Source organism: Triticum urartu, chromosome 1 (assembly GCF_003073215.2).
Source record: "Triticum urartu cultivar G1812 chromosome 1, Tu2.1, whole genome shotgun sequence".
NCBI lineage: Eukaryota > Viridiplantae > Streptophyta > Magnoliopsida > Poales > Poaceae > Triticum > Triticum urartu.
In genome coordinates, this window is record NC_053022.1 from 525398207 (window position 1) to 525421526 (window position 23320).

A 23320-nucleotide genomic window follows, 5' to 3' on the forward strand; every position below is an offset into this window, starting at 1 on the left:
TACAACATGGCATTCTCCTTCGCTGTTCTTGTCCATACACTTCATCTCAAAACAGAAAAGCGGAGCGATCCCTTCGTACCATTAACGACATCCTGCGCACTCTTCTCATCCAGGCCTCCATGCCGCCTCATTTTTGGGCTGAAGCGCTTCGTCACGCCACATATCTTCTTAACATTCGCCCCACCACCACCAGCCCAAAGTTTTCCCCGTACGAATCCTTATTTCTAGCCCCACCCTCCTACAACAGCCTACGCATTTTTGGCTGCCTCTGTTTTCCAAACATTAGCTCCACAGCCGCCCACAAGCTCTCCCCTCGTTCCTTGCCCTGCGTATTCCTCGGTTACTCTGATCCGCACAAAGGATGTCGTTGTCTTGACATACAAACTGGTCGCGTTTATATTTCTCGCCATGTCACATTCGACGAAACCATCTTTCCCTTTGCGTCCCACACCCCGCCAGATTTTTCTGCTCCCATCACTACATCCTCCAGCCCCAATTCGGCCTCCATGCATGGCCTGCATGGCCCTATTCACGTGGTCACATCACCGTCCCTACCAGCCCCCACTATCTCTATCGATCCCCGTGCCCCCTCCACTGCTTCCGCGCCCAGCAGGCCATCCTCTCCGGGATCCACCCCGCCTCCCTTCAATGATTGTTTTCCCATGGCATCCACTAGCCAATCCACCCCCTCCTCCCCAGATTCTCCTGCCACCTCTCCCTCCATAGATTCACCCGGGCCCGCCACTACACCCATGCATGCAACTTTGTCCCCCACCCATGCAGCCTCTCCTACGCACTCTGATTGCTCGTCACCACAGCATCCACACGTCCCGCCTTCTCCTCCTTCTTCTACGTCCCAGCCACACCATCCATTACCACCCGCTGCCGTCCCAGTACCTATTACCACTAATGATCACACCATGCGTACTCGCGCCAAATCAGGATTCCGCCAACCTGCTAAACGCCTCAACCTCACCGCGTCACCCACTTCTCTCTCCCCCATACCACACTCTTACAAAGCCGCTCTTCTTGACCCACACTGGTTCCACGCAATGAATTGGAGGAGTATGACGTGCTTCTGCAGAACAACACATGGTCTCTTGTTCCACGCCCAGCCGGTGCTAATGTTGTTTCCGGTAAGTGGGTTTTTCGGCACAAATTCAACTCCGACGGGTCTCTTTCTCGCTACAAAGCTCGTTGGGTTTGCCGTGGTGACTCTCAGCAAGCCGGCATTGACTTCGACGAAACTTTCTCGCATGTCGTTAAGCCCAGCACAATTCGTGTGGTTCTTAGTCTTGCCGTTTCCTCTTCTTGGCCCATTCACCAATTGGATGTGAAGAACGCTTTCTTGCACGTCACTCTCAACGAAACCGTTTTCTGCCGTCAGCCTCTCGGATTCACTAACCCATCCTTCCCTGACCATGTGTGCCACCTTCAAAACTCGCTCTATGGTCTTAAACAGGCGCCCCGGGCTTGGTTTCAGCGTTTTGCCACCTTTCTTCACACCATCGGTTTTCAACCATCTCGTTCTGACTCTTCCCTCTTTATTCTCAAAACAGACACCCACATTGCATATCTCCTCTTATATGTAGATGACATCGTGCTCGCCGCTTCTTCTGACTCTTTTCTTTCCACCATCATCCATTCCCTTGGTCACGAGTTCAGCATGACCGACCTTGGGCCTCTTCATCACTTTCTCGGCATTGCGGTCTCTCGTTCATCCTCCGGCCTTTTTCTTTCTCAGCGTCAATATGCAATCGATCTCCTCTCCATGGCCGGCATGTCCGACTGACATCCCTCTCGCACTCCAGCTAAAACGGGCTCTAAACTTTCCTGTGATGGCGAGCCCTTCTCTGATCCCACACTCTACCGCAGCCTCACCGGCGCCCTTCAGTACATGACTCTAACTCGTCCTGAGCTCACCTACGCAGTCCAACAAGCCTGTTTATACATGCATGACCCGCGTATTCCTCACTACAATCATGTTAAACGCATTTTGCGTTACCTCAAAGGAACTCTTGATCATGGTCTTTCCATCACACCTTCCTCCCCCACCACTCTCACAGCGTATTCCGATGCAGACTGGGCTGGATGTCCGGATACTCGTCGATCCACTTTTGGTTATTGTGTGTATCTGGGTGATAACTTGATTTCATGGTCTTCGAAGAGACAGCTCACTGTTTCCAGGTCATCCGCTGAAACTGAATATTGCTCCGTCGCCCACGCCGTCGCCGAAACCGTCAGGCTTCGTCAACTTCTCAGCGAGCTCCACCGGCCTCTCCATCAAGCTACCGTCGTTTATTGTGATAATATCTCCGCTGTGTACATGTCATGTAATCCTGTACAGCATCGTTGTACTAAACACGTAGAGATAGACATCCACTTTGTTAGGGAGAAGGTCGCTCTAGGGGATGTCCGTGTTCTGCATGTCCCCACCAGCGCGCAATTTGCCGACATCTTCACCAAGGGACTGCCAACTGCTTCCTTCCTCGACATTCGAGCCAGTCTCAACGTCGTCGAGCCCGCCGCTGACACTGCAGGGGGGGGGGGGAGTGTTAGACCGCTGACTGTGCTCAGCCCACGATCTACGCACGATCCCCGTGCACGTACTGCGTTCGGTTGGGCGCTGCCCTTCCATATGTAATCCCTCCTGTACTCTGTATGCAATCAAGAAAAGTACTCAATCAGTTTTCAGTCGGCAGCGCACCTCCTCGTTTCTGCTGGTGCGGGCGGCCCATAGGAGCTTGGCGGCGGCAGCGCACCTCCTCCCCCCGTGCACCTCTGTCGTCCAATGCCCACCCCGCGAGCGACGCCGTCCTGTAAGATGCAAGTCGGATGTTGGTCGGATGCTCGTCGGGGGCAGGCGGATGCTATTCAGCAGCAAATTGGATACTGGTCGGAGGCAGAGCCGGGGAGAAGCAGCGTCGGAGCACATCGGCATGCTAGGTAGCTGCCTGCCGCCACTGACTGAGCTGGCCACCCGCTGCTAGCCGTGCCCGTGCGTGCACAGATGCATGCATAGCTAGCCGGTAGCCGCGCCCGGGAGGTGCTCGTAGTCCTTGCCAAGGCTGACCTCATGGAGCTGAAGCTCGCCGACCTCGCCGTGGCCACCTCTAGCTTCGGGTGCGAATCACAGCTCGCGGAGCACGCTGGCCGCAGCAGCGCCGTGTACCGCGTCGTTCTGCCTGGAGACCTGTACGTATGTTGTCGTGCGCGTCGTGGAGAGCGGCATCGCCGGGGTCGGGGAGGACGACACCTCGGCTGCCGCAGCCTCGGCGTTCCGAGAACTCGCGCTGCCCCGGCGCCCCAACATCCCTCTGCACGTGCTCAGCGGTTGGCTCCACGGCGGTGGTGCCACCCTTGTGTGGAAGCAAACGTGTGCAGGCGGCCTTCGACATCGCCGATGGCTTTGTCCGCGGGCAAGGCGACGACGCAAGGGCTCGGGGCAGTTCAAGGAAGGACTCCACCAAGTATTTGACGGAATGACGGACCGGACATGTTAAAAAATGCGTCCGTTCCCGAAAAAATAGATGTGGAGACCGGACGGGCGACCCGAACAGATAAAATCGATGTCCGTTTGGGTAGTTGAGTTGGAGTTACTCTTAGTCCCACCCGGCTACAGGAAGGAGATGTGCATCAATATACAAGGTGGACTCTTCCTTTGTTGTCTAAAATACTCCCTCCGTCCGAAATTACTTGTCGCATAAATGGATGAAAATGGATGTATTTAGAATTAAAATACATCTAGATACATTCATTTCTTCGACAAGTATTTTCGGATGGAGGGAGTATTACCGAAAAAGGGTTCCCCGCTTTGTATTCCAAAGCAACCAACACCAATACAAAGATCGTTGGGGCGAACAGCACATCAAGCCCAAAAAAAGAAGAAGAAACAAATGCCAACAATGGCAGCTCGACAAAGCGCGGATGACCCGCCACCACTACGCCCTCTGGAAACAAACCACCACAACCCGGGGCTCCGAACCGCCGCGTACCAAGCAGCACCTTCAAAAGGGAATGCGACGCCGACAACGCTGCTGCCCGGACATGTCCTAGAGTATTAAAACCACACATAGCTAGCTAGTCCCGTGTTGCGCACAAGCGCTAACGTGAATATACGTGACTTTCGGGGTGTCGACAATTTTTTCTTTCCTAAACCAAGGTGTACATCTTATATGTAGTACCCCCTCTGTTTTTAAATATTTGTCTTTTTAAAGATTTTAACAAGTGACTACATATGCAGCAAAATGAGTGAATCTACACTTCAAAATATGTCTATATACATCCGTATATGGTAGTTCATTTGAAATCTCTAAAAAGACAAATATTTAGGAACGGAGGGAGTACATGGCAAAGCAGCTGAACCCGGATCTGGAGCGGCGGCTCCATTGGCAAGGCATGGCCGGCTAGCAGCCATGCGGGTGGTGGATCTGGCGTCCCGGCCGCGCGGGCGGCGGGATCCGGTGATCGTTGGCGGCCGGCGGCGGTTTGTACAGTGGTCGGTGCACGCGATCTGGCGCCTCCCCTCATCCCCTGTTTGGCGTGCGGGTCAGCTTCGTCGGGCCGCGCTTCCTTGGGTCGCCAGTTTTGTACAGGAGGTGCTACTGGTGGCGGGGATCTACTTCGGGCGAAATCCCTGGTCGGCCATGGCCGGCCGCGTTGACGGCGACGCCTGAGGGCGTCGTTCCCCTCCTTGGAGTCGTCGGTATGGACTGATCCCCTCACTTCCCCTTCCCCTAGGTCTCCCGGGCGAAAGCCCTAACTTTGTTGGGCGACGACGGTGTTCACGGCGCCGTTCCCTTCTTGAAGGCGCCGCTTTGGGAACCTTGTGGCTGGGTGGCGCTTGTGGGTGGTTGGCGACGGCGGTGGTGCGGCCCTATCCTGCCATGGATATGCGTCCGTTGCTTGGAGATGGACTCGCGTAGGTGGAGGTTGTCGTTTGGCGTCATGGTGGCGTCGATGGCGGAGGCACCTGCCAAGGTTGGCACCTCAATCTGCTCTGAAGATGGACCGGTGGAAGATGGCGGCGACGACACATGTGAGTGCGTCGGACCAGTTTGTGCCCCGGACCCGGTATGTGGCTCGGTCGGACATCCGGCTTTAGATGTTAGGCTTAGGTGAGAGGTCTGGGTATTTGGCCCAGCTTGCACCCCTTCATCATATGGATTGGAGTAGCGCCAGATGTTGCCAAGATGGTGGATTTAGGCATATTGTTGTACTACTTTGTAAGGTCCTCGAGAATAATCAATAAAATGGCTGCATGCATCTTCCAGATGCAGAGGTCGGGGGTCATCCTCCTCTAAAAAAAACATGGCAAAGCAGTGTGGCGAGCATGCAGTTTAATCTTGGCCCGTTTCATGCGCATCAAAGTACGTATGAGAGAACAAGGAGAGTTTGCAGCGCTAGCTTGTGATCCTTGGAGTGCTGGCAATGGCTACATGCAATTAATTTTCTCTTTGCTGGTTACTACCTCTCTCTCAGTTTACAGGGTGTGCGTGTATCTCTACATTGTCAATTTGACCAACCTAATACAAGTCATATATTACAAAAAATATACCAACATAAATTTCAGAGTTTCTACTTTCAAAAGATATAATTTTTGTATTATATAGTTTATATTAGGGTGATAAAATTGACAACCTAGATATACGTGTAGGATTTGTAAACAGAAACGAAGGTAGTACTGCAAATCTGCAATGGTGGCCAGCGGAGCCATTGACGAACTCTGGGACAATACAAGCAGCATGCATGCATTTGCACCGGCCGTTGACACCGCGGCGCCGTCGATCGGGAGCATGCAGCTGCATGTGCATGATGTACCACTGGCTAATCATACGTTGTTTACCGAGGCAAAGAATTAAGATTCGTCTCCATTTCGCCTCAGTGGGTACATGGCATGGCTACCTAGGCATGACCTAGCTACTTAATTTAGTGTAACGTACGAGTATTTTCGTCCCAGTTTAGCGGCGGCATGTGCTAGCTTACCTAGCACAGTGGAGCGATCAACGCGGGGAGCAATGGCGGCCCGGTCGTGGCTGCTCCTGCTCCTCGGCCTCGCCGGCGTGCTCCGAGTTCACGGCCAGCGCGCGCCCGACAGCACCGGTGAGCTACACCTGTGAATTACACTGTTTCCTCACATCTCAGTGCATTGATCGAGCTACGTACGCGCAGGTTTTGTCAGCATCGACTGCGGCCTGCCGGAGCAGGCCGGCGGCTACCTGGACGCTGCCACCAAGCTGCCCTACGTCCCAGACGACGCCTTCACCGACGCCGGCTCCAACCGCAACATCTCCCCCGAGTACATCAAGCCGTCTTCATCGAAACGCTACCTCAACGTCCGTGCCTTCCCCGGCGCCCTCCGGAGCTGCTACATGCTCCCCTCCACCGTCGCCAGAGGGTCCAAGTACCTGCTCCGGGCGACCTTCATGTACGGCAACTACGACGGGCTCGGCAGGCTCCCCGTCTTCGACCTCCACCTCGGCGTTAACTTTTGGCGGACCGTGAACGTCACCACGGCCGACAAGCCGCAGCTGGCCGAGATCATCGCCGTCGTCCCGGACGAGTCCGTGCAGGTCTGCCTAGTGGACACCGGCTCCGGGACGCCCTTCATCTCCGCACTCGACCTGAGGCCCGTCAGGGACACGCTGTACCCGCAGGCGAACGCGACGCAGGCGCTGGTGCTCGTCGACCGGACCAACTTCGGCCTCAGCGGCGCCACGCTGGTCAGGTATCCGGAGGACCCGTACGACCGCGTGTGGATCCCGTGGAGCGAGATCGACTCAAATGAATGGACGGAGATCTCTGTTGGCACAGATCCCGTACGTCGAGTACTTTCCGACGTATACGTGCACACAAGCTGGCTTTTCCCTGGAGATATGCACGTACACAGCAAGCAGGCACACACGTCTAGCTAGCTTTGCACAGCCTCACGCTTGGACAAACTAGCAAATCAGTTTCGCCGACGCCGGAACACACGATACACACGAGGACGCGGAACACACGAGTTGATGGCTAAACAGGGCCTTGTCGGTCCTGTTGATCTTATTGCTTTGATTGATCTGAGTTACAACGTAGGGGTACAGCTATATTTATACTAGTACAAAGCTAGCTAACCCAAACCGAGTCGGTGACTGTTCCTAGTCCATACCGGACAGGACTTCTACTACGTGGTTGATTCCAACAATCACCCCTCCAACCACGATGTCCTCACTTCACAGCTTGGACGCCGATCCTTCCCCGCATCTCCGTGAACTTCTGTCGTCCCAAAGATTTGGTCAGGATATCTGCAAGCTGATCGTCGGTGCAAGTGTAGTTGACTTCAATCTTGCCTTCTTCCACGCAATCCCGTATGTAATGATACCTTATATCAATGTGCTTACTTCTATCATGATGCACTGGATTTTTACATAGAGCAATCGTGGACTTGTTGTCAACATTGAGCACCACTCCTTCCGGTTCCTTGTCAGTGAGGTCACTGAGTAGCCTTTCTAGCCACACACCTTGACCTGCCGCGGTTGCAGCTGCAATATACTCCGCTTCACAGGATGATAATGCGACCACCTTCTGCTTTTGTGATAGCCAACTCACAATGCTTCTTCCCAAGAAATATGCCACGCCCGAGGTACTTTTACGGTCGTCAATATCTCCTGCCAAGTCGCTATCACTGTAGCCAACTAGCTCCACCATCTCCTTCCGCTTTTCTCTCAAATAGACACAACCGAAGTTAGTTGTCCCTTTGATGTACCTGAGTATTTGTTTCACAGCTGCCCAATGTTCTGTCGTGGGTGCTTCCATGAAGCGACTCACTACGCCAACAGAATAGGCCAAGTCTGGTCTTGTATTCACAAGATACCTTAGGCTTCCGACCACACTTCTATACTCCGTTGCATCAACCGCGGGTGCTTGGCTCCTCTTGCTAAGTTTAAGTCGAGCCTCCATTGGGACATGACTTGGATTGCAGTCCTCCATGCTACAGCTTTCAAGAATTTTCTTTGCATATGCCTCCTGGCATAGTGTGATTCCCTCCGGCTTTTGATGTACCTCGATCCCGAGATAGTAAGTCAAGAGCCCTAGATCACTCATCTTGAAAAGCTCCTTCATTTGTAGCTTGAATCTAGCAATCTCCTCCTCATCTGCTCCAGTTATCAAGAGATCATCAACATAGATGCCCACTAGGAGACGATCCTTGCCTTTACCTCGCTTGTACATAGCATGCTCCAGTGGACTTTTCTCAAAACCAAGAGAAACTAGTGTACGATCAAGCTTGATGTTCCACGCCCGAGGAGCTTGGCATAGCCCGTACAATGCCTTGTGTAGTTTCAACACCTTGTGTTCCTCTCCCTTTTTGATGTAACCCGGTGGTTGCTTCACATACACTTCTTCTTTTAACTCCCCGTTCAAAAAAGCGGATTTTACATCCATGTGATGTAGCCTCCAAGATTCTTGAGCCGCGAGAGCTATAACTAGCCTCACCGATTCCATCCTTGTGATAGGAGCGAACACTTCCTCGAAGTCTACACCTTGCTCTTGCACGTATACTTTGGCTACGAGCCTTGCCTTATACTTCACCAAGTTTCCTTCGGCATCTTTCTTGACCTTGTACACCCACTTGAGCCCTATGATTTTATGGTCGTTGGGTGGATCCACAAGCTCCCATGTATTGTTGTCTCGGATCGATCCCAACTCCTCATCCATAGCACGACGCCAACACTCCTCCGTATTTGCATCTTCAAATTTCGTCGGTTCCTCGACGCTAAGCAGACACTGTCGTCCTCTTCTTTTAATTTTCACAGGATTTACTTTTGGAAGTGCTTCCTTTGGATATAAATCCACCACTGGTCGAAAACGTACTGGTGTCGGCGGACGTTCCCTCGTCTCCTGTTCATTCGAAGACGAAGAACTATCCTTTGAAGCTGCCTCACTTCCGATTTCTGGCGACTGAGGTTCTTCCGAGCTGGCCGCGTGTCCACTGGACGAACTAGACGTAGCTGGCCGTGCTTTTCCTGCACGTACAGTGGGCGAACCAGCCACAACTGGTGTTTCTTCACCATCACGTGGTTGGCTTTGTGGGCCAACCTCCACACCACGTGGGCTTCCCAGCCTAGTAGCCGAGCCACCTGGGCTTTGAGGGGAAGAGCCTCCACGCGTACCTGACCCACCAGATCGAGCGCAGCCCGCACTGCCTGGCGTGTCATCGGGCGCACCAACCGTTCCTTCTCCCGCGTGCGCGTGTGACGCAGCGGGAGTAGCTGGCGCGTCTCCATTTTCTGCCGCGCCGTCCTCGCCGTTTGTCGCGGCCGACGTCTCCGGTTGATCACCAATGTCTGCATGCTCGTAATCATCGTAAACAACGTTGAAAATTTCATCGGAAGACGGGTATACCGGCTCGGCGGAGTTCCAATTCCATGACCTTGCTTCTTCGAAGACCACGTCGCGCGTCACAACCACCTTGTTGGTAGAGGGGTTGCACGCACGGTATGCCTTCGTACCTTTTTCATAGCCAACCAACACCATTGGAGTACTTCGATCCGCCAATTTGCTAGTATGCCCGGTCACTGTCTTCACATGCGCCACGCACCTGAAAGTGCGAAGATGATCAACCGTGGGCTTGTGTCCGTACCATGCTTCGTACGGCGTCATCCCAACCACACTCTTGGTTGGAGCCCGGTTCAGCAAATAAACGGCCGTATTAACCGCCTCACCCCAAAACTTGCCCGGCATGCCTTTACTTTTCAACATGCTTCGTGCCATCGCCACCACGGTTTGATTCCTCCGTTCCACAACACCGTTTTGCTGCGGTGAATATGGTGTCGTAAGATACCGCTTGATCCCTTGAGCTTCGCAAAAATCCGTGAATGCACGGGACTTGAACTCACCCCCCCGATCGGTACGGAGGGCCTTCAGCTTGGCTTCAGATTCTACTTCAGCCACCATCTTTATTATCCTGAAGGCTTGCAAAGCTTGGTCCTTCGTCTTCAACAACACGATCCACATGAATCTGCTGAAGTCGTCGACGACGAGCAAGAAGTATCTATTTCCGGTAGGGGTGGCCGGTGTAATCGGTCCGCACAAGTCTCCATGGACCAACTCAAGAGCTTTACTCGCTCTAAAGTTTCCCTCTCTTGGGAACGGGGCTCGCCTTTGTTTCCCAATGAGACAACCGTCGCACACTTGGTCGACATGATTGATGCACGGTAGACCACGTACCATCTCCTTTTGTCCAAGTTGCCGAAGAGCCTGGAAATTTAGATGACCGTAGCGCGCGTGCCACTTCCATGCCGAGTCGTCCATGCTTGACAAGAGACATACTGGATCCACACAATCCAAGTTGAGGATGTAAAGCCTGTTAGGTGACCTCTGCACCTTCATAATTAGCATCCTCTGACGATCATACCCCCATAGATAGCCATCTTCGAGCACAATCTTGCAACCACGCTCCTCGAGCTGACCAAGACTTATGATGCTGCTCTTTAGCTTGGGAATATAGTACACATCTGTGAGTACCTTGTGACCGCCGCTCTTCAACTCAAACAGGACAGTACCTCGCCCTGCGATGTCAACGGTCCGTCCGTCGCCGAACCGAACCGTGCCTCCCACCGAAACACTGAGCTCAGAAAACTGGTCCTTGTCGCCGGTCATGTGGTTGCTAGCGCCCGTGTCGAGGTACCACACGTGCCTCGACGTGTTCATCCTCTTCTTATCGTGAAGATAAACTGCCTCCTCTATGAGCGTGACAACCTCTGTAGCCGGCGCCTTCGGAGCTGGACTATCCTCGTCCATTAGCTCGCATACTTCGACCATGAGCATCATGTCTCCATCATCGCCTCCTTTGGCCAGGAGAGCTTTCTCCTTCGTGGTTTCTTGCACTCCGACTTGAAGTGCCCCATGATGCCACAGTTGTGACACTTGATCTTGCGCTTGTCGAACTTCTTCTTCTTCTTCGGAGCGCCGTCGCCGGTGTTCTTCTTACTTTGTTCTATTCTGGCGCACGATCTTGGCGAGTGTTGCTACTAGAGCCCTCGCTCCTCTCCTTGAGTCCAGCGCTCCACTGAGCCCGTGAGCATGACATTTCATCGTTCCTCCCATCCCCAAGACTGTACCGCATACGCTCGTCGTGAGCCTTGTAGCGCCCGACGAGATCGTCGATGGAGAGAGTCTCGAGATCGACGCACTGCTCGATTGCCGTGACAATTTGCAGGTACCGGGGAGGAGCCGCGCGCAAGAACCGCCGAACAACCGAGGTCTCCGTGAGGTTTTCTCCAAGCGCGCGGATCCGATTGACGAGAGTAGCCACCCGTGAAGCGAACGCATCCACGGACTCATTGTCGCCCATGACCAAAGTCTCGTAGTTCCTTAGGAGAGTTTGGAGATTGGCTTGCTTGACGCGGGTGTGTCCCTCGAACATGAGCTTCAAAGTATCCCACGCCTCCTTCGCCGTTTCTTTGGCGATTAGGTGCTTGGAGGACATCCATCGGCATCACCGAATAAATCGCCGACGCCGCCTGCCGATCCTTCCGGTGCTCGGCTCCCTCCTTCTTGAACGCGTCGCCTCCTGGGTCGACCGCGTCCCATAGCTCGTTGGCGCGGAGACCACACTCCATGAGGGCCTTCCAGACCCCAAAGTTCTCGCGATCAAATCGTGGGTACGAGGAACTCGCCGGAGCAGCAAATACTTTAGCCGCACCGGAGTACTCCGCCAGCTGCTTGTTCCTCTCGTCGTCCGCCATGATCCTCCGTTACTAGAAGATCAACCTTGCTCTGATACCAATTGTTGGCACAGATCCCGTACGTCGAGTACTTTCCGACGTACACGTGCACACAAGCTGGCTTTTCCCTGGAGATATGCACGTACACAGCAAGCAGGCACACACGTCTAGCTAGCTTTGCACAGCCTCACGCTTGGACAAACTAGCAAATCAGTTTCGCCGACGCCGGAACACACGATACACACGAGGACGCGGAACACACGAGTTGATGGCTAAACAGGGCCTTGTCGGTCCTGTTGATCTTATTGCTTTGATTGATCTGAGTTACAACGTAGGGGTACAGCTATATTTATACTAGTACAAAGCGAGTCGGTGACTGTTCCTAGTCCATACCGGACAGGACTTCTACTACGTGGTTGATTCCAACAATCTCGACGCCGGAGAAGGTGAAGGAGCTGGCCGACCCCCGCTTCAACGCGCCGTCCGCCGTGATGCAGACCGCCATCACGCCGCGCAACGGCTCCAGGTCGGCGTCGTCCAGGACCATCGAGCTGTCGTGGGACGCGGCGCCGAACCACGCCTACCCCGACCCCGGGGTCATCGGCATCGTCTACTTCGCGGAGCTGGAGGCCGTGGCCGCCGCGCGACAGTTCGAGATGGCCATCAACGGCAAGCTTTGGAGCAAGGCGCCCTTCACGCCGCAGCACCTCGTCTGCGACGCCTTCTTCAACAGCGAGGCCCACCGGGGGTTCGGCGGCCACTACAACATTACCCTCAACGCCACGGTCAACTCCACGCTGCTGCCCACCATCAACGCCGCCGAGTTCTTCTCCGTCGTCTTCACGGCCAACGTCGCCACGGATGCCAAGGATGGTAAATGGAATTTTCACAGTAATAGTATCAATGGGTAGGCACATTTTTGATCTATAACTGATCTCTGTCTTGTGCAACTGAATTTTTTGACAGTTGCGGCCATGACAGGTGAAGAAGAACTGGGCGGGTGACCCGTGCGCTCCCAAGACTCTGGTGTGGGATGGGTTGAACTGCAGCTATGCCATTTCTATGCCTCCAAGAATCACAAGATTGTAAGTTTGACCTTAATTTTCACAAGGAAAGGTGACCGTGCTGTGTCTATCAGTGAACCATTTGTGTGTGTTTCTGCAGAAATATGTCATTTGGCGCTTTGAGCGGCGGCATACCAACCCATTTCGCCAACCTCAAAGCAATCAAGTATTTGTAAGTAGTAGGAAGTTTTACATCCATTTTGACAATCAACTTAGGGCTCCTTTGATACAAAGGAATTTCATAGGATTTTTACAGGATTTGGATCCTTAGGATTTTTTTCCTGTGATGGTCGTTTGATTTGTAGGATTGAAATTTTTAGGATTTTTTTCATAGGATTCATTTGTACTACATTTTGAAGGAAACTTTTCATCCACTCAAACTTGTTTGTAGAATTCCTTTGTTTTTTCTGTGCTATCAAACACTTCTCCAACTCACATAAGATATAAGAGGACATGACACTCTATTCCTACATTTTTCCTGTTCCTTTTTTTCAAAAAGGGGTTATCCCCCGGCCTTTGCATCAGAGCGATGCATACGGCCATATTATTAATAAGCAAAAGGTTCAACAAAAGTCTTCAGATCTCAAAAAGAAAAAGGGCTCACAAAGAGCATAAAAAAATAACAGGATAGCCACAACCGGCCGGCAAAAAATAAGATAGGAAACACTAAACGCCTATCCTATTACATGACCGCCATCCAAACCGGTTGAAGATAGTCCGTGCTACCGTCTCCCATCAGATAGACCCAGTAACCATACGCTCTCTGGCCTCCGTCGGAGTGAGTAGCGACCACATACAGATCAGGGCAGTGACCCGGAAAATAACTTGCAAGAAATGAATATTTATTGTTCTGTTAAAAACCAAATCGTTTCTACAGTTCCAAACTACCCATAATGAAGCACATACTCCTACACGGACATGTCTTGATGTTTCTGAATCTATCTCATCTAGCCACATTCCAAATAACGTGTTGATAGTATTCAGAGGAGTAATATTAAATGCTATGTGGATCGACCACCACAATTTTTTTGTCAATGGACAGTCAAGAAAGAGGTGTTTGATGGATTCATCACGATCACAGAAGCTAGATCTTATAGATCATGTCCAGTTGCGTTTTGCCAAATTGTCCTTAGTTAGAATGACTTGTTTATGGACAAACCACATGAACACTTTAATTTTTAAAGGCACTTTGACTTTCCAAACATGTTTCGAACGAGGAATAGAACTAGAGTTGATAACATCCAAATACATGAATTTAACCGAAAACTCTCTATTCTTAGTTAGTTTCCAGCGCAACTGATTGGGCTGTTGAGATAGATGAACATCCATCAATCTTCTCACAAGATGAAGCCAAGCTTCCCAACGGTTTCCCGCTAACTTCCTCCTGAATTGAATATTAAGAGGATTGGACTGTAATATTGTTGCAACGTAAGTGTCTCTTAGCTGAACAATATTATAGAGAGAAGGATATTGGAGTGCAAGGTGCGTCTCCCCTTGCCATGTATCCTCTCATAATCTCGTGATAGTACCATTCCAACTACAAATTTTGTCATGTTGAAGAAGACCGATTTCACTCTCATCAGTCATTTTCAAAAAGGTGAATCAGTCGGCCTTACCGTCATCTGGATAACATTTTTCCTGTTCCTGCATTTTGAAAATACTGCGAATCAAAGAGGCCCTTAGTGAGTTAAGCTAACGTGCCGTATGCATGTTTGTTTATTCAGGGACTAGTCATACAACAACTTTACAGGACCAATTCCTAATGCTCTTTCAGAACTACCCTTCCTCATGGTGCTGTAAGGAATCTTGAACTCCACAATTATGTTGACTTTGATATCAAATAGTTTTGTTGCCTAATTTCAACTTTAACCTGAATATTCTACTACAACTTGAACTTATGAATGCTATTTGGTCCCTTAGGGACTTGACTGGCAACCAGCTTAATGGATCCATCCCCTCTGGGCTTATGAAGAGAATATAAGACGGCTCCCTAACTCTAAGGTGAGCCAATCGTTTCTCCGTTAGTTCCCCTGATCCTGGCCAAAATCACTTAAGTTTCTTCTCTTTGACAGATACGGCAAAAATCCAAACCTTTGCAGCAACGGCGGCTCTTGCGAGCCCACCAAAAAGAATAGCAAATCCATGCTTGCCGTGTACATTGCTGCTCCAATACTTGCAGTTGTGGTGATAGGAGCACTGGCAGTGCTACTTCTTCTCATAATGAGAAAAAAGCAAGGTGAGACAAGGTGTCAAAACAAACATCAACTGCAACTGCAAGCAGCACTGGACTGGATAATATTTACAGTTTCTTGTCACTGTCTCACTGATCGCCGAATGAAGGATCAAGAAAGGGCAGTGTGAAGCCACAGAACGAGGCTAGTGGCGTGCATTCGCAGTCGTGGAATGGCGACATGCACAGCCTGCTGCAGCTGGACAACCGCCGGTTCACGTACAAAGGACCTGCAGGTCATGACGAACTACTTCAAGACGGTGCTCGGCCGGGGAGGGTTCGGCTCCGTGTACGATGGCTTCTTACCGGATGGTACGCAGGTGGCGGTCAAGCTGCGGTCTGAGTCCTCCAGGCAAGGCGTCAGAGAGTTCCTCACAGGGGTAAGTGCAATTCATCACCGGTTCAAGGGAAGTTTTGTAAGGAATTGTTGTGTGTAAACAATTCTTCTGTTCTTTTGCTCAGGCTCAGACCTTGACAAAGATTCACCATAAAAATCTTGTATCCATGGTTGGTTACTGCAAAGATGGGGAGTACATGGCGCTTGTCTACGAGCATATGTCTGAAGGAAACCTCGAGGACAAACTTAGAGGTGTGTGCTATTTGATTATGTGCATTTAGTGGGGTTTTTATCTCAAATAAAACTCTAGCGAAAACCTTTACAGTATGAATATGAACCTAAATTAATGCCCATGAGGAATTGATGATTCCAGTATCTAGTCTCTCAGCCAAGTAATCAAGGGAGCTAGGCCGGCTCACTTCGTACCATTTGAGTTATCTCTTCTTCTTCTTTTCTGCGTGGAACCATTTGAGTTATCGGGTACTCCCATCATCATACTAATAAGTGCTCTTCTATCTTTTGAAGGGAAAGATAGCAATAGTACATCTTTAACTTGGAGGCAGAGACTTCGTATTGCAATGGAGTCCGCGCAAGGTATTCTTCCGATGTGAAACGTGTTCTTTAATTTTTCGTTGCTAATTTCCATCTATTTGTTTCGTTGGAAGCCAAATTTTACATGATCGCAACTTGGTAATGTAATTGTTGTTGACATCATATTGGTGCGATGTTCTTACAGGGCTGGAATATCTACACGTTGCATGCAGCCCGGCCTTTGTGCATCGGGATGTAAAGACATCAAACATCCTATTGAATGTGAATCTCGAGGCCAAGGTCGCTGACTTTGGCTTGCTCAAGGCTTTCAATCAGGATGGTGACACACATGTATCCACAGCCAGGCTGGTTGGCACACACGGCTACCTTGCCCCTGAGTAAAAGACATCATACTATCTTCTACTTGCTTTTGCTTACAATTTTGAGTGTATTAATTAACCAATCATATGTGATCAACCATAGTGAAAGCACATCTAATATACCATGTATCGGCTTGTGTGAAGGTACGCGGCAGCCCTGCAGCTCACTGAGAAAAGTGACGTATACAGCTTTGGTGTCGTGTTGTTGGAAGTTATAATGGGGCGACCACCCATCCTACAATGCCCAGAACCAACTAATATCATCCAATGGGTTCGACAACACCTTGCACAAGGCAACATTGAAGACGTTGCAGACGTTCGCATACGAGGTGACTATGATATCAATAGTGTCTGGAAGGTCACGGACGTCGCGCTCAAATGCACTGCGCAAGCTCCTACTCAGCGACCCACGATGACCGAGGTGGTAGCACAACTACAAGAGTGTCTCAAGCTAGAGGAACATCACATGATTTGAGGAGGAGGCGTGGAGCATATTGTTGTGAGGGTGATGTCACTTGATGAAGACTTTGTCGTTCAGTTGATCTATATTCTCTCTCTCTCTCTCTCTCTCTCTCTCTCTCTCTCTTCGCGGTTTTAAAGGATATTTCTTGACATATAGAGTGCAAATATATGTTGCCGCACTTTTCAGGTAACATAGCTCCAAATTTTCTTATCGCTAAAGAAATTGTCACCAATGTCCCAATCCTATTGCGAGAACACTGACATGTTCTTGCACACTAAGGAGGTGTTTGGTTGCAAGGGACCAGACTTTTTTTAGTCCTAGAGACTAAAGAAAAAAGATCCTCCAGTAGAGTCTTTTTCTAGTCCTTAAAGAAAAAGTCCCTCCTGTTTGGTTACATAGATATAGGGACTAAAAGGGACTTTTTCTAGTCTAGTCCCTGTAACCAAACAGAGCCTAAGAAACCAGAAGTGAAACTATGACTCTCGATCACTATAACCACACCATACTTGCTAGGGTATTTAGGTCATGAATCAATTAAACATGTTTGAGCACTCATGAAATAATGTTTGAGCTAACGACAACTCCAAGAAATAAAACATGTTCAATGGAAAATGTCGAATGTGAAATCGCAAACCTTTAGTGTCAAACAAAGAACTGCGGAATCAATGTAGAAAATCCTTAATTTGAGAAAATAATACATGAATGTTTATCATGCACCAAGAGTGCATGACTAGTGATCATGGTTGGCGCCGTCCCAACAAATAACGTTGACTTTGCTTCAAAACACATTTGGAAAACAGAAGTACCACTCAAAATTAAAATTTACATGTGGTTTGTACATAGTGATCATGGAAACTTTTCTATAGCTTCAATCTTAGCTCTATCAACATCAATACCTCTTTCAGAAATTTTATGACCAAGAAACATACTTTCGTTCACCATGAGAAGGCACTTCTCTCAGTTTAGGACTAGGTTCGATGAAGATGGGTCAAAATGAAACATAAAATCTTTTAGTGTCACCAAAGAACAAGTTTGGGATTAATGTAGAAAAATCCCTAGTGAATAATACATCGAATGTTTATCACGCACCAAGAGTGCATGACTGATGATCATGATTGGCGCCCTACCAACAAGTAACATTGACCATGTGAAATGAAATGGTGCCTAGCCTTACATCATCGGTAGATCACGGTCACGACTGCTATCTTTCATTATGTGGAAGTTATTGTTAGCATCGCCTCTGTTTTGATCTTCGTTCTCCAACTCGAGGCAGTATTGCAACTGGGCAGCCACATCCGTCATTGTGGGTCGTTGTGCGGGGTCATGCTCGGTGCACTTCAGCGCTAGGTCCACGGCCTTCCACATGCCATTCACATTGAAGTCGCCTTGCATTCGGCCGTCCACCACCTCCTCGATGTTGCCTCCCGAAAGGTGAAGTCGTGCCCATTGGACGATATGGATGACCTCCGTAGATTCAAGGATGGTGGGTTGTCCTGTGATTACCTCTAGTAACACGACACCGAAGCTATATACGTCGCTCTTTTCATTCAGTTGCAAGGCTGCTGCATACCTGTGTATGTACATATAATAAGCATGGGATGCAAGCATTTGCATCACAATTCATTGAGTCAGTCAAAACAAAGATATACTAGTCCAAATGGTTGGCAAGCAGGCAACGAAAATATTAATAAGTTAGGTATTAGTGTTTACTCAGGGGCAAGGTAGCCTCTTGTGCCAATCACCCGCACCGTAGATATATGTGTATCATCTTCTTTACTGAAAGCCTTCATCAAGCCAAAGTCAGCTACTTTGGCCTCAAGATTTTTATTCAGTAGGATGTTTGATGTCTTCACATCACGATGCACGAAGGGTGGGCTGCATGACTTGTGCAAATACTCAAGCCCTGTGTGCACATCATATTCGACAGAGATGATATATCAGTCACACATCAACATATGTTAAACTCTAGCAAAGCATAGAGATCGACAACAACGAAAGGAAGACCATAATCCGGACTAAAGTATACCTTGTGCGGATTGTAGTGCGATGCAGAGCCTCTGTCTCCAGGTTAAGGATACATCCTTGTCGTTCTTTCCTGTAAAAGTTTGGTTGACGTTAGTAGTGTGTAACATGAGACAGAGATACCGTATGCTCTTCTTACAGACGGATTAGAATATCTCTGAGTTTATCTTCTAGATTTCCTTCAGACATATGCTCGTAGACAAGAGCTAAATATATCCCATCCTTGCAATAACCAACTAATGGTACAAGATTCTTGTGATGGATCTTCGTTATTGTCTGAGCCTGAGCAAGAATAGGAAGAAAAATGGCAAAGCTTCTAAAATTGGCTTATTAAATTTACTTGACTAATATGTCTTTTTTTTTGACTAATATGTCGATACACCATGCTCTGGTTACAGTTGATAATACTTTACCTCTGTCAAGAACTCTCTTACATCTTGACTGGAGGATTGAGACCGTAACTTGACTGCAACTTGGGTACCATCCTGCAAGAAGCCATCATAAACAGTTCCAAACCCTCCTTGGCCAAGCACTGTCTTGAAGTTGTCTGTTATGGTCTCTAGTTCTTTGTATGTGAATCGGTGGTTGTCCAGGTGTTGACGGTCTTGTTGTTTGCTGCTATTTGTAGATCCTTCAAAATTCAAGAACCAAACTAGTATTACCCATTGTTGCTTGCTTTGGTGCAGTAATGCAGAACTATTAATGTAGTTTTATTGATGTGTTTCACCTTTCTTTTTTCTCACTATGAGAATCAGAAGTACTACAAGTGCTCCAATCACAACAACCGCAACTATCGGAACAACAATATAGACGACAATCTTAGAATTGTTTTCCCCTTTTGTTGGCTGGCAAGAGTTTTTGTTGATGCAAAGGTTTGGGTTTTTGTTGTATCTATCAAAAAGAAGAGACCATTAGCAATTTTGACCAGGCAAATATCAAAGTAACGATCAGAGAACTAAATGGCATGCAGATATATGTAATATATGATGGATTAACCTTAGAGTTAGGGTGCCATCTTGACTTCTCTTTAGAAGCCCGGAGGGGATGGATCCATTAAGTTGGTTACCTGTCAAATCTCTGGATGGACAACAAAGTTGGCATCAAAACATTGGTAACAAACAGATATTAGTTATCAAAGACGGCATATAATTCAAAGTCGCTTACAACAACACGAGAGAGGGTAGTTGTGCAAGAACATTAGGAATTGATCCTGTCAGTTTGTTGTATGAAAGATCCCTGAAATAAGGTGGCAAAGCATACAATTATGTGAACCTATTCCCTAGCAGAATTATTGTGAAAATGGACATAAATTTCCTACTTACAAGGATTGGATGTCTTTGAGATCAGCGAAATAAGATGATATCTCGCCTTTCAAAACGCCCGATGACATATTTCTGTAAGATCACACAATGGTTCAGACGACATGTGTGCATTTCCTCATTTTGAATGGATTTCTTGTGCATGGTCGCAAGTTAAATTTGAACTTACATGCTTGTGATTCTTGGACGCCCAGATATAACATAGCTGCAGGTCAACCCATCCCACACAAAAGTCTTCGGAGCGCACGGGTCACCCATCCAATTCCTTTTCATCTGATACCTAAGCTTGATTGCGTTGATGGCAGAAACTTTCTTTTTTGCCGACAGTAACACACAAGACAAATTAAGAAGTGCAGTAATCAGAGATCATGCGGGTCTGTCATTATCGCGAAAATGTACTAATCAACCAGCATAGATGATTGATCTCCTATATGTGAAACTTAATAAGGACCCGCAGATATTTACCATCCTGAGGGTCGGTCCCGACGTTGGCTGTAGAGATGACGGAGAAATACTCAAAGGCGTTGATGATCGGCGGCAGTGTTGAGTTTTTTGTGGCGATCATGGTGATGTTGTACTGGCTTAAGCACTTGTGGGGTTCAGCATTGTACAAGGCGTCGCCAACGAGGTACTCGGGCCTGTACGGGAGGTTGGGTCCGCCGTCGACAATGGTGTTGAACTCGCGAACGGCATTGCCGGCAAGGATCTGCAGCTCGGCGAAATACAAGATGGCAACACATCTATAGCAGGCGTTTCTCTCATTAGTTTATCCTCCCTCAATCTTAGAATATAAGATGTATTGGTTTCCATGCAAGTCAAATTTATGAATGTTTGACCAAGATTATAAAATAAAATATCAACATCTACAATACAAAATAAATAAAATATGAAAATACTTTCCATGATGTATCTAATGACATAAATTTGCTACTGTAAATGTTGATTTTTTTTTCTAAAAACTTGGTCAGACAAACACGTGTTTGACTTTTGAAAAAGCTAATACACCTTATATTTTGAAATGAAGGGATTATAGTGTAATTGTAGTATATGAAAACTTGTTATCTTATATTTTGAAATGGAGGGATTATAGTGTAACTGTAGTATATGAAAACTTGTTATCTACTATAAGTGTAGAGTTAAAAAAAAGTGGTACAAATGTGTACCCGAGCATTCGGTCGACGTGGTCCAGCTCCGTCTTCCATGACAACTCGACGGTCTTGGACTCGGAGTCGTTGAGCGCCGTGACTGCAGTCTGCAACACGGCAGATGGTGCGTGGAGGCGGAGGCTGCCGATATTCTCTTGGACCTTCTCCTTGGTTGAGATGTCCAGCCACAGCTTCGGGTTGCTCCACGGTAACCAAGCCCGGTCGTATGGGTCGTCCGGGTACCTGACCACAGAACACGTTAGGACCAAATGGAACAATCAGTTCTCTGCACCCAGGCCTACCAGTAAGTATGCCTACCTAATGGCGAAGTTGCCCGTGTCGCCCATGTTGCGCCTGTCGATCAGGACAAGCCCCTGTGTCGCGTTCGCCTGCCGATACAGCGTGTTCTCCAGAGGCCTCAGATCCAGCTCCGAGATAAATGGCGTCCCCAACCCGATGTTCACCAGGCAAACCTGCACCGAGTCGTCCGGGATCACGGCGATGACCTCGGCCAATACCGATTCCTCGGCTCTCGAGATGTTCACCCTCCACCAAAAGTTGACGCCCAGGTAGAGATCGAAGATGGGGAGCTTGTCGAGCCCATCGTAGTTGCCGTACATGAACAAGGCCCGGAGCAGGTACTTGGACCCCGGCACGAGGGACGGCAGCGTGTAGCAGCTACGGACCGCGTCGGGGAAGCTGCGGACGTTGAGGTAGTTTTTGGAGAGTTGGGGCTGAGGCCTCACGTACTCGGTGGAGATGTTGTGGTTGTAGCCGGCGTCCGTGAAGCCGGCGTCCGAGGTGATGGGTATCTTGGTGCGGTTGTTCACGTAGCTACTATGCTTCGGCAGGCCACAGTCGATGGTGATGAAACCTGCATTATTTGCTCAATGTGAGCGCGGATATAGGTTTGACAAAAGAAGCAATAAACGCACTACGTGCTCTAGCTACATTCCTAGCCAGCGGAAACAAACCAGCCATGATGGTAATAATTGTGAACTCACCTTCAAAGCTCACCTTCGATGCATATGATAATACTTCTAAGCTCACCTTCGATGCTAGGCGCGCGCTGGCCGCGAACTTGAAGTACGCCGCCGGCGGCGGGGGCGAGGCTGAGCAGGAGCGTCAACGACGAACGGGCAGCCATCGGTCGCCGGTCCATCCTACTCCGCGCGCACATGCCACCAACCCAGCAACAAGTAACTAGCACAAGATGCTCCACGTACGAAGTATAGTACTATCCATTTATATACAGTATGTGCTCAGCCTTAAGCTTAGGTTCACACGCTTGCCAGTGGTATAATAGACACATCACATGGCCACTTAGCCTCAAAATTATCTTCTAGTTTGGCGACGACTAGAGAGTGCAGTTGACTTGATCGAGAGCTGTATAGTTTGTCAACTGTCTCGCGCTGCCGCTGGTTGCAAGCTAGTACCATTATTAGTGCGGCCTTAGCCTTAGTAGACGACTGACTTGATGCAGGGTTGGTTTGTCAGCACGTTTGTGTTCGTTTATTGTGTAGTAGAAAATTGAAGTAAACGATGCACTTGACAAACGCTATGTAGCTGAGACACGCTATGTAGTTTTTTTAACACAGTACAATCAAAGTCGCTCATATACGTAAGTATACGCTCATCCCTATGAATGCACACATGGACACCCTATACTTATGAACACCTCAGAAGCCTGAAATAAATCCGTAAATAACGTGAGCATCAATGACAAATCTAAGACTTGAACCCTGATGGATTGGCGATACCACTGTCCTCCTAACCATTCAACCACAGGCTGGTTTACGAGACACGCTATGCAGTTGAGACTTGAGGCACACATGCAATTGATTTGGGACCATGCTTGAGACAAACAACAAGTAGAGGCAATCTGGCCGGCTAGGACGCCAATTTACTCAATTGGGCGCCCTTTAATCAGCTCTTACAGGGTAACTGTTTACTCCGGAGTCCCGAGTCGATCCCCCGTCAACTCTGTCGTTGGTTACCTGCTACATGTAATTTGCTCTTTGTTGGTTATTGCAAGGTGGCAATTTCTTGTCCGGTGAGCTTGTGCTCTTGTATATACAGCAATCAAAATTTACAATGCCAATATACATGTATTCTTTTGGTTGA

General features: G+C 48.9%; 1 protein-coding gene and 1 pseudogene across 2 annotated transcripts; one reads left to right on the top strand and one right to left on the bottom strand.

Moving 5' to 3' along the window:
* Positions 1–5943: 5943 nt before the first annotated feature.
* On the top strand, positions 5944–16827 carry LOC125525416 (annotated as a pseudogene).
* An 874-nt stretch (positions 16828–17701) lies between these two features.
* Positions 17702–22437, bottom strand: LOC125525400 (senescence-induced receptor-like serine/threonine-protein kinase). 2 transcript variants are annotated; one of them, XM_048690404.1, is made up of 14 exons: positions 22247–22436; positions 21515–22070; positions 21215–21439; positions 20517–20791; positions 20221–20359; positions 20055–20126; positions 19897–19968; positions 19729–19809; positions 19460–19623; positions 19146–19363; positions 18888–19014; positions 18737–18805; positions 18421–18613; positions 17702–18280 (listed from the first exon to the last, which is right to left on the bottom strand). In XM_048690404.1, exons 1-14 carry the CDS (start codon positions 22374–22376, stop codon positions 17881–17883), a joined length of 2721 nt encoding a protein of 906 aa, XP_048546361.1. In that variant the 5' UTR covers positions 22377–22436; the 3' UTR covers positions 17702–17880. The 2 variants fall into 2 exon arrangements, with proteins under 2 accessions (XP_048546361.1, XP_048546369.1); XM_048690412.1 differs by lacking the exons at positions 17702–18280; positions 18888–19014 and having other exon boundaries at positions 18477–18613; positions 22247–22437.
* Positions 22438–23320: the final 883 nt, after the last annotated feature.